The sequence below is a fragment of the Telmatherina bonti genome (assembly GCF_933228915.1).
Source record: "Telmatherina bonti genome assembly, chromosome: 12".
In the NCBI taxonomy this organism is placed as follows: Eukaryota; Metazoa; Chordata; class Actinopteri; order Atheriniformes; family Telmatherinidae; genus Telmatherina; species Telmatherina bonti.
The window spans coordinates 35,394,395-35,403,670 of record NC_136610.1 but is presented as its reverse complement, the minus strand read 5'-3'; the positions used below and the strand labels follow the sequence as shown (position 1 = coordinate 35,403,670).

At 40.8% G+C, this 9,276-nt stretch overlaps 1 protein-coding gene across 1 annotated transcript in view; it reads left to right on the top strand.

Annotated features, from left to right (window-relative positions):
• The window catches only part of ctsf (cathepsin F), an 11,917-nt gene extending 2,641 nt beyond the window's left edge, over positions 1-9,276 (top strand). The window contains exons 4-14 of the mRNA XM_079249851.1: positions 1,656-1,717; positions 1,798-1,870; positions 3,997-4,110; positions 4,238-4,386; positions 4,472-4,568; positions 6,486-6,566; positions 6,656-6,775; positions 7,979-8,043; positions 8,232-8,322; positions 8,436-8,494; positions 8,652-9,276. Coding sequence (XP_079105977.1) covers positions 1,656-1,717; positions 1,798-1,870; positions 3,997-4,110; positions 4,238-4,386; positions 4,472-4,568; positions 6,486-6,566; positions 6,656-6,775; positions 7,979-8,043; positions 8,232-8,322; positions 8,436-8,494; positions 8,652-8,726 — 986 coding nt within the window. The 3' untranslated portion in view covers positions 8,727-9,276. The remainder of the gene's footprint in view (positions 1-1,655; positions 1,718-1,797; positions 1,871-3,996; positions 4,111-4,237; positions 4,387-4,471; positions 4,569-6,485; positions 6,567-6,655; positions 6,776-7,978; positions 8,044-8,231; positions 8,323-8,435; positions 8,495-8,651) is intronic.

Here is a 9,276-nt window from a genome sequence, read left to right as displayed (position 1 = left end):
CAGGCCAAATATACTCTCTCTTAACTGGAAAAGCTTTTAGATGCTGCTGGGTAATTGATCATTTTTGACTTTGTACATAATTTGAAGTATCTTAAATTTTAATAGGTCCTCAAATTTCAATACTTTGAATTTAATGAAAAGAGAATTTGTTGGTTCGGGGTAGAAGGAATTTGTTATTATTCTTATAACTTTTTTTTTTTTTTTTTAAAGAAGAAAGACAGAATTTATTGTTGTCCTGTATGTGTTTCCCCAGACTTAAACACAATGTCATGTATGGTAGTATGAAGGAACAATACAAAAAAAGCAATGATGACTGATTTTAAAAATATTTAACTTTGTAAAGAACAGAACTGATTTTAAATTTCAGCATTTTGTCATTAAAAAAGTGAAAGCCCGACATCAGAAGCAGAATGAAGCTTAAAACACTGCAACAGAAGAACGATACGAAGTAATGACATGAAGTAGGTAAAAGTTCAGCAAAGAGCAAAAGCAGAACCTGGGAGATTCATCCGGACCGTCAGCTGATCCAGTTGCTGATCACTGAAGCCTCATCTGAGGCGGTTGCCATGGAGATGCTGTTCAAAGGCTTCACACGTAGAAAAAGTTTATTTTCAAGCTCTTTTGCTTTGAAATGGAGTATTTTATTCCTCCTTTTCCATGTTTGGATAAATCAGAGCACATATTTACCATCCATCATCCACCGGAGGGGAGCTGCCGGGGCGGCCTGATCTGACCGCCGTCTTATGTAACTAATATTTACTCCTGGTTGGAAAGTTACACCAAACAAAGAGATAAAGAGGCAAAAAGTGAAGCTCGCATGTCCGATGTTAGCGCATCTTCTCAAAGGCTCCTCTCATGTTAACAAATACTTTTAAATCTAATATTTTTGTGATTTAAAGCTGTGGTAAGTAACGTCGGGGAGCTAGCAAGATGTGAAAGTGGAGCCCTGTCTTGGCCCCTCCCTGGTCTTGGCCCCTCGCTTGTCTTGGCTCCTCCCCGTGTCTAGGCTCCTCCCCCTGCATTGGCTCCTCCCCCTCTGGTTTTGCTCCAAGACTTTTTCTTACGACCGCCAAGGAGGTTTTGTTGTTACCGGCGTTTATCTGTTTGTGTTCAAGATAACTCAAAAAGTTATGAATAGATTTTAATGAAATTTTCAGGAGTTGTTGGAAATGTGAAAAGGAAGAAGTGATTTAATTTATGTGGTGATCCGGATCACCGTTTGGATCCAGGACCATTTTAAACGCTGTGACGGAGGTTTGCATGTGTTTTTCTAGTTCGCAGCTTTTTCCACCAACGATTTTCTCTTTCTCGGATGTTTAGCAGGAGGAGACAAATAAAGCGAGCCGGGTCGGGAAATCCTTCCTGCATTTTCTCAGCCATGAAGAAACTCACAAAATATAAGAAATAAACAACTTCAGTTCGGTCCAAACGTTTGGATTGGTCAGAGTTTTTACAGATTTACAGTAAACTGAGGGGTCTAACTATATTTCTTATTGTTCATGATTACAGAATGTATAGACTACTATCAGGACGAGGAACCGCTTCACCCAGAGTAACATGTCTCTGATGTTTCTGTAGCTTTAATGCTGAAACATAAAACCTTCGGGATGGTGTTAGACACACTGAAACATTTTCATCCATGTTTATCTCATCAGTTGATGCTGAAACCAAAGAGACCAGCAGGGTGGGGGATCAGTCCACCAGCCGGCCTCTGGAGGTAAAAGATCAACTACGTCAACATGCCGATGAGGACTTCTTTACTTGATTCTGTTTTTTCTAATGTTGCTTTCCTATCAGGAGTCCGTAGCGCTTCTGGGCCAGTTTAAAGAGTTCATGGTTAAATACCGGAAGGAGTACAGCAGCCAGGAGGGTGAGTACTTCACACATACGGAGACGTCATACATACAGAAAAGTCTTTAACAAACACTTTGTGTTAAAAGTGTCAAACTCAGAAGAACGATTTGATCTGAACAGTAAAATAATAACATAATAATAAACACAGAATTCTACTTCGTATCTTTTGGTGTGAACGGATCTGTTGGTCCTGGTTTGATATCAGATTAACCAAAGTTACGAAGGATTTTTTTATCTTCAGTATTTTACGGTCCAACACATACGATGTCATATCAAATTAATCTTCAACCCAAACTTTATTTATGAAGGACGTTTCATACAATACCTTCTTGCTCTGAGGCCGCAGCGAACCGCCACGTCACCAAACCAGGTTAAAACTAGAAAAGCACGCGGAGAGCGCCGACCTCCACCAAGCATGTTGTAATTAACACCCAACATAACTTCAAAGTGATCCAGAATCGAGGATCTCTTCCAGCTCTCCACCAAAATGTGACCATTTGTTCCTTGTGAGACTCCCAACATTTCCTGAAAATGTCATCAAAATCCATCCATGACTTTTTGAGTAATGTTGCTAACAGACAAACAAACAACCTCCATGTCGGAGGTAATTAAAAGACTAAGTAAACAAAGTCCTCAGAAATACATAAACTTAAATGTTGGACCCTCGTGTCCACCGAGCGCCATGGAAACGAACAAATAGCACCTCTACTGAAAGCACACATCCCACAGATTCCAGTCAGACCAGTTTAAGGTCGCTGTGACCAACATTCACTCAACCAGAGTCAGAAGAAGCTGAATCTATGCTTCACAGTTGAAAAACATCATTACAGATTCTGTCTTATCTTTGCTGTTTTACCTCCAGAACTTCAATCCACCGACATATAACTGCATTCAGTAAAGCGACTACGTTTCCCACGGTGCTTCGGGAGTAGTTAGGCGGACAAAATCACAGTTTTCTGCCCGGTAACATCAGTTTGATTGGACGACAACAGGTGTCAGTCATTCAACGTCACAAACATTTCCTGCTTTGTGCAGATTGGTCACATTTATGTAAACATGACATCAGCGTGATTCTACCGTATCACACGATTAGAAAGAGGGGTCAGTCGTACCGATCGGCCAATCAGAGCCAAAGTTACGCGCATTATGCACACGCCCACTGCATACGATGACGTGGTCGTCAGTGGTGCTGCGTCTGCTTTGTACTTTTTCAGGAAAAACCAGAATCTCTTCCACCAATATTTCATCATTTGTTCCTCGTGACCCCCCCAACATATCCCGAAGATTTCATCAAAATCCATCCATGACTTTATGAGTAATGTTGCTAACAGACAAACACAACCTCCTTGGCGGAGGTGATAAATAGACTAATTAAATACACACACTAAAACAATAAATACTGAGTAAAATCCAGATTAAAAAGTTGAGTTTTCTCAGAGGGTCAGCAGGATCTCAGAGTCCATCCTGGAAGACCAACCTTCTGGCCTTCATCAGGACTCGTACAGCAGAGTTTTCTAATGGTTGAAGAGCTAAAATACTGGTTTTAGTGAAAGCAGAGCGTCGCGGCGGTCTGTGGGACCGTCTTGTCGTCCTGACAGAGTCATTGTGAAAGTTCACATTCTGATTTGCAGAAATAATCAGCTGCCAGATATTAAAATGTCGTGTTTCTAATAACAGTGTTGTGATTTTAAAGGCAGAGTATGTAAGATTTCAAGGCGATTCTTTCCACCACCAGGTGGCAAACACCAGGTCGTGAGCAAAAACACAAAACTGCTACGTCCACAAATGATCACAGGTTGGCAGTAATGAGCAAAACTCACCCCTCCTCCTTGCCAGCTCCAATGAGGGCAGGAATCGCTTGTGAGCTGTAGCTCAGAGCCGCTCTGCAATAAATGGGTTGTACTCCCCCCTACTGGTGGAAAAAAGTACTTTTCTTTTTTTTTTTTACTGGTCAGAAAACTTTCAGGAAGGATCTTTGTCATTAATTAAACTTGTAATTTAATAACGCATCAAATATGGACAGACTGGAATCTACGTGTTTAAAAAAAACTATCTAATTATGATTGTAGTTATTTTTTCAGTTAATTTATTTTGAAAATATTGAAAATCTTACATACTCTACTTTTAAATCTGAACTTTCAGAGGCCGACCGTCGTCTGCACATCTTCCACCAGAACCTGAAGACGGCCGAGAAGCTGCAGTCTCTGGATCAAGGTTCAGCCGAGTACGGAGTCACCAAGTTCAGCGACCTGACCGGTGCGTGACAGTGCACGCGCTCGTGTTGCCACAGCTCCACATGAGCAAACACATCTTCTGCTTTCCACGTGTTGCCTCAGCTCATCTCAGGACATTTCCTCTTCCTCTTTCTGTCTGCTTCCTTCAGAGGACGAGTTTCGCTCCACATACCTGAACCCGCTCCTGAGCCAGTGGACTCTCCATCGACAAATGAAACCGGCTGACCTGGCTAGAAGCCCCGCCCCTGACAGCTGGGATTGGAGGGATCATGGAGCTGTCAGTTCTGTCAAGAACCAGGTGCCAGAAGACTTCACGAGGAAAAACTCATTCCTGCTGCACATTTATGCTGATCAGGATATGTGTGTGTGTGTGTGTGTTGCAGGGCATGTGTGGATCTTGCTGGGCGTTTTCTGTCACAGGAAACATTGAGGGCCAGTGGTTCCTGAAAAATGGAACCTTATTGTCCCTCTCTGAACAAGGTAACGCAGGAAGTGATCCTCCAGCTATCCTCAGTTTTTCAGCCCAGTTTCTTTAAACCAAAATGTGTGTAATACGTACATAAGGCAGGATTATCCAATGGGTATTATGGGCACGGGCCCAGGGGCCCCCGTAGGGCATTCAGTTGGACTTGAAACTAAATGTACACAAAAGCCAGATAGTTACACCTCAGTGTATAGTGTATTTCTACTAGTACCACTGGCTGAGAGATGTTAGAAATGTCATTTCACAGTGTAAAATTCACCATTTTTACAATGTTATGTTGTGGAATGGGGCCCCTGGAACACTCTGAGCCCAGGGGCCTGTGCACTTTTAATCCGGCCCTGATAAAGTTCACGTTTTCTCATGCTTTTCTGCGGTTAGCTGTGTAACAAAGGTTTAGAATAACCCTGAGAGATTAAATCCCTGTTGAACATAAATCACTTGATTACAGTTTGAAGAAACTTTACTGCATCACCTGGACCTAAACAGCTCCAAGCCTCCGACTGGATAGTTCACGTGTGGATGAAGATGTTTCAGCTGCAACTCGTTATTTAACTGATGCAACGTGCAGCTGCTCATTTCATACACGCATCCTGCGGTTGTTGAAAAGATCACATTACCGGTCGGGATGCACCGAAACCAATACCAGTATCAGTATCTGCTCAATAACAAGCATGCATACTCTTACTTGGTATTAATAAAACTGTACCGATACCACACTAGTCCAGCCAGCGCAGATGTGTTTGATGCTTCGGACGTGTTTTAAAAGAAATAAATGCCTTTATTGTTAAAATGTGACATTTTTGTTCCACTAAAAGCTGGATCTTTGTTTCCAAACCACACATTTATAGTTGTATTTAGGTAAAATGTGCCAAATCAGAATAAAACTTGTTGAAATTGTTAGATCTGTAATGTTATTATATTTGTATTGGTGAGGTAACTTCAGAAAGGATGGGTCATTTATTACAACCTAATGAAATCTGACACAGTTATAACAGCAATAATAACCATAGTCACAATAATGTTCACATAAACCCATCTGGTATCGGCAAATATCGGCTAATATGCATGGTCTGATGTCTGAAGCTGTAATTCTGTATTTACATGTGGATTTATGCTGTGTAGTCAGTGTGATTATATGATGTGCAACATTGAAAATTAGAAAAAGGGGTAGGGTTTAATAAGATTTACACTTCTTCCTACTCCTTTTTGAACATAGATTGTTCCCTTGTATATTATATATTGATATATTTTTTTGCGTCACACATGTGACTTCTTAATTTTGTTTGCTTTGTCGTTTTATATTCATGTTTGAGTTATAATCTAATTACTGTTCGAAATAAACAATAAACAACAACAAAATATTCAAATTGCAGATATCAGTATCGGAACTCCCAAAAAATGTATCTGTGCGTCCCTAATAACCGGCATCAAGCAGAGAAAACATCTCAGGAGACGCTGAAACGACTAAAACTTAAAGGATAACAGGGAACTGTTGGAAAATGTGGTTGGAATAAAGCCTGAAATAACGGTGATCCGTTAAATGTTTGATGAAATCAGACAGAGAGAAACAACAGTAGAACTCAGGACCATGTTTCATAGTGAAAGTAGGAACATTTTTGCGTGAACAGTTGTGGAGCCAGAAGAAAACCACTTTGTAACTGTTGTTATGGCTGAGCAGTGTAAACAGCTGTCTGGTTGCGAGGAAACACACGTATAAACATTTACACATGCGCATTTAAGAATATATATCATATATATGATGGCTGCATACTGAATGAGCCAAAGGATCAGTTTGGCTTCTCGATTTTTCTTAGAAACTAGGCTGACTTTCTCCAGAAGTAATAATAGAACAAGATTACCGAGCCAGTCCAGTCATAGCTTGATTGATGGATGTATTGATCCATCCTTTACAGAGCTGGTTGACTGTGACGGACTGGATCAGGCATGCCGGGGCGGGCTGCCATCGAACGCTTACGAAGCGATAGAGAATCTAGGTAAGAAGCAAACGTAATCAGATAATAATCACACTGTTGTTCTTTTTAAGTAAAATAGAGCAAACTTTACCATACCTTGTGTGTTTAAGGTGGTCTGGAGACTGAAACGGACTATTCCTACACCGGCCACAAGCAGAAGTGCAGCTTCAGCAACAGGAAGGTCGCCGCCTACATCAACAACTCAGTGGAGCTGTCTAAAGATGAGAAGGGTGAGCAAGTCAAAACCATAGACTGTATATAAAAAGATGGGCGGAGCCTCCGTGACGTCACCCGTAGGTTTCTGAAGAGCTGAATTGCAGCTCGATGGGCGGTTCCTACAGTCGCCATATTGGCGGCGTCATGCGCGTCGTCTCTCCTGAAAAATACAAATATGGTCAAAGAGGTGGAGCTGAGAGGGGGGCTGTGAGCGTCATGGTGGATGATTGACATCTAGCAAACTCCAACCTGCCTGTCGCTAAGAGCTAACCGAGCTAACCCGGAGATAACAGGAGCTAACCAGCTAACGGAGGTAAGCGGGCTAAAGCTAAGTCATGTTGTTAACCGGCTAAAAACCGCGGTTGTTCTACGTTCTTCTGACTTGAAGGGGGAGATCGGGTACCTGTCAATCAAAAGGACACGCCCCTAAATATGGCGAACTTCCAGATTAAATTACTTTTAAACTTGTAAAATACAATGGTGTTCTACTGGATCCAACACACGGCGTGAATTTTGTTGGAAGAATATGATCGGGTTTTTTTTTTATCCCGCCTACTCAAAAAAAGCACCAGGGTTGTGGAGATTTATAACATCTGGTCAAAATGGACGGAATATGCGAAACCCATAAGATCGGACTTTATATAACAATTTATGATGCTATGGTCTTTACTTTTTGTATTTACTTTTTAACAGTGGTCTTCCTATTTTTATTTAATAAATATTTTTTTGTTTTGTTTTTGTTGTTTACTGTTCTGTAACTAAAAGCAAATGTCCAATAAAAATGAAAATTTAAAAAAAAAAAAAAAAAATTACTTTTAAACGGACGAGTTAGAAAATAATTCACTCCCCCCACAGTTGTCATGAAGGTAAACCTGACCTATTAAACCTAAAATGGATTTTTGTACCAGGCTGTAAACATGTTTATTCCTGCTGTAAACATGTTTATTTCTGCTGTAAACATATTTATTTCTGCTGTGAACATGTTTATTTCTGCTGTAAACATATTTATTTCTGCTGTGAAGTTGGTCTTTTTAACACGGGAGTCTATGGATTCGCTCTGTTTTGGAGCCCCTAGTGGATGAAGGGGGAACTGCAGGTTTTAGCTTCACTTTTAACAGCCAGCGGTTTCCACTTGATCGTAACCCAGTCGGGTGAAATTGTGCTGTCAGGCTGGCAAATCTTTGATTTCTTTGCTTCTTTCTCTTGCCTCTCCACAGAGATCGCAGCATGGTTGGCTGAGAACGGACCGGTCTCTGTTGCTCTGAACGCTTTTGCCATGCAGGTGAGTCATCGCAAAACAACTTTATCTCAGAGTCATTGTGTCGTTTTACATTCTGTGCTTTGAATTTAGCTTTTCAAACAGGTTGGTAATTACTCCATCTTTACAGCAAAAATAAAGCACCAAGAGGCATGTAATATATCTCATTAAACATTTCAAACTGCAGCAATTTATTTATTTCCTGGTTGTAGTTTTATAGAAAAGGTGTGTCTCACCCGCTGAAGATCTTCTGCAACCCCTGGATGATCGACCACGCTGTGCTGCTGGTGGGATACGGAGAACGTACGTGCTATTCTCCTGCTTTTGCTCCTGAAAAAGAAACGTTTGACACATTTGTTTGTTGGCTTTGTCAGCATGAAGAACGAGGAGATAAATGTTTGCTTCTGTGATTTCAGGTAAAGGTATCCCATTCTGGGCCATCAAAAACAGCTGGGGTGAAGATTATGGAGAGCAGGTGGGACAACAACAGCTACTGACATCAGCTTGGTTTCACTTAAATTATATGTGACATAAAACTGTATATGCTTAGTATAATTTTCAGTATATTTCTTTTATTTTGAAGGATTGACATGAAAATTTACAAGTTAAATAAACATCTGTCTCTCTTACAGGGTTACTACTACCTGTACAGAGGCTCCAATGCATGTGGCATCAACAAGATGTGCTCGTCTGCTGTAGTCAACTAAACCACCAACTCAAAATCACATCCATGTGCTTACATATTATTATACTACATGCCCTACGGCTACCAGCTGACTCCACCCCTCACACAGAATGCACAACGTCACACACACAAAGTCCTCCTGCTGTTTTCCATCTTTAAACCCGGTCGTGCTGTTTACTTCAGGCCTCATGTCTCTTTAACAAACCGGCACTAATTAAGCTTGCTTTTATGTGACGCTAAATTTTAGATTGTTTTAAATTTGTGGGGATGTTTTATTCCGTTAAGCCAGCAGATCATTATGACTGTGTGCAGTATTGTTTCTAACTCATTCCTGCTAACAATAACTGAGCCCACTCTTGCTATTAGAAGTTAGATTGTAGTCTGGTTAGTTTTCTCCAGAAACTACAACTGTGTGTGTGCTAATATTATCCTTTAAAAGAAGTTAGTTTTGTTTCCTAGAAAGATAAGATTTTGGCTTTACTGTGGTCTGCACGTTGCTACAACATACAGTACAAGAGTACCTGCTGCTGTCGGGAGTGAACACTGAATGGCTGTTGAATAAAGATTGTCAA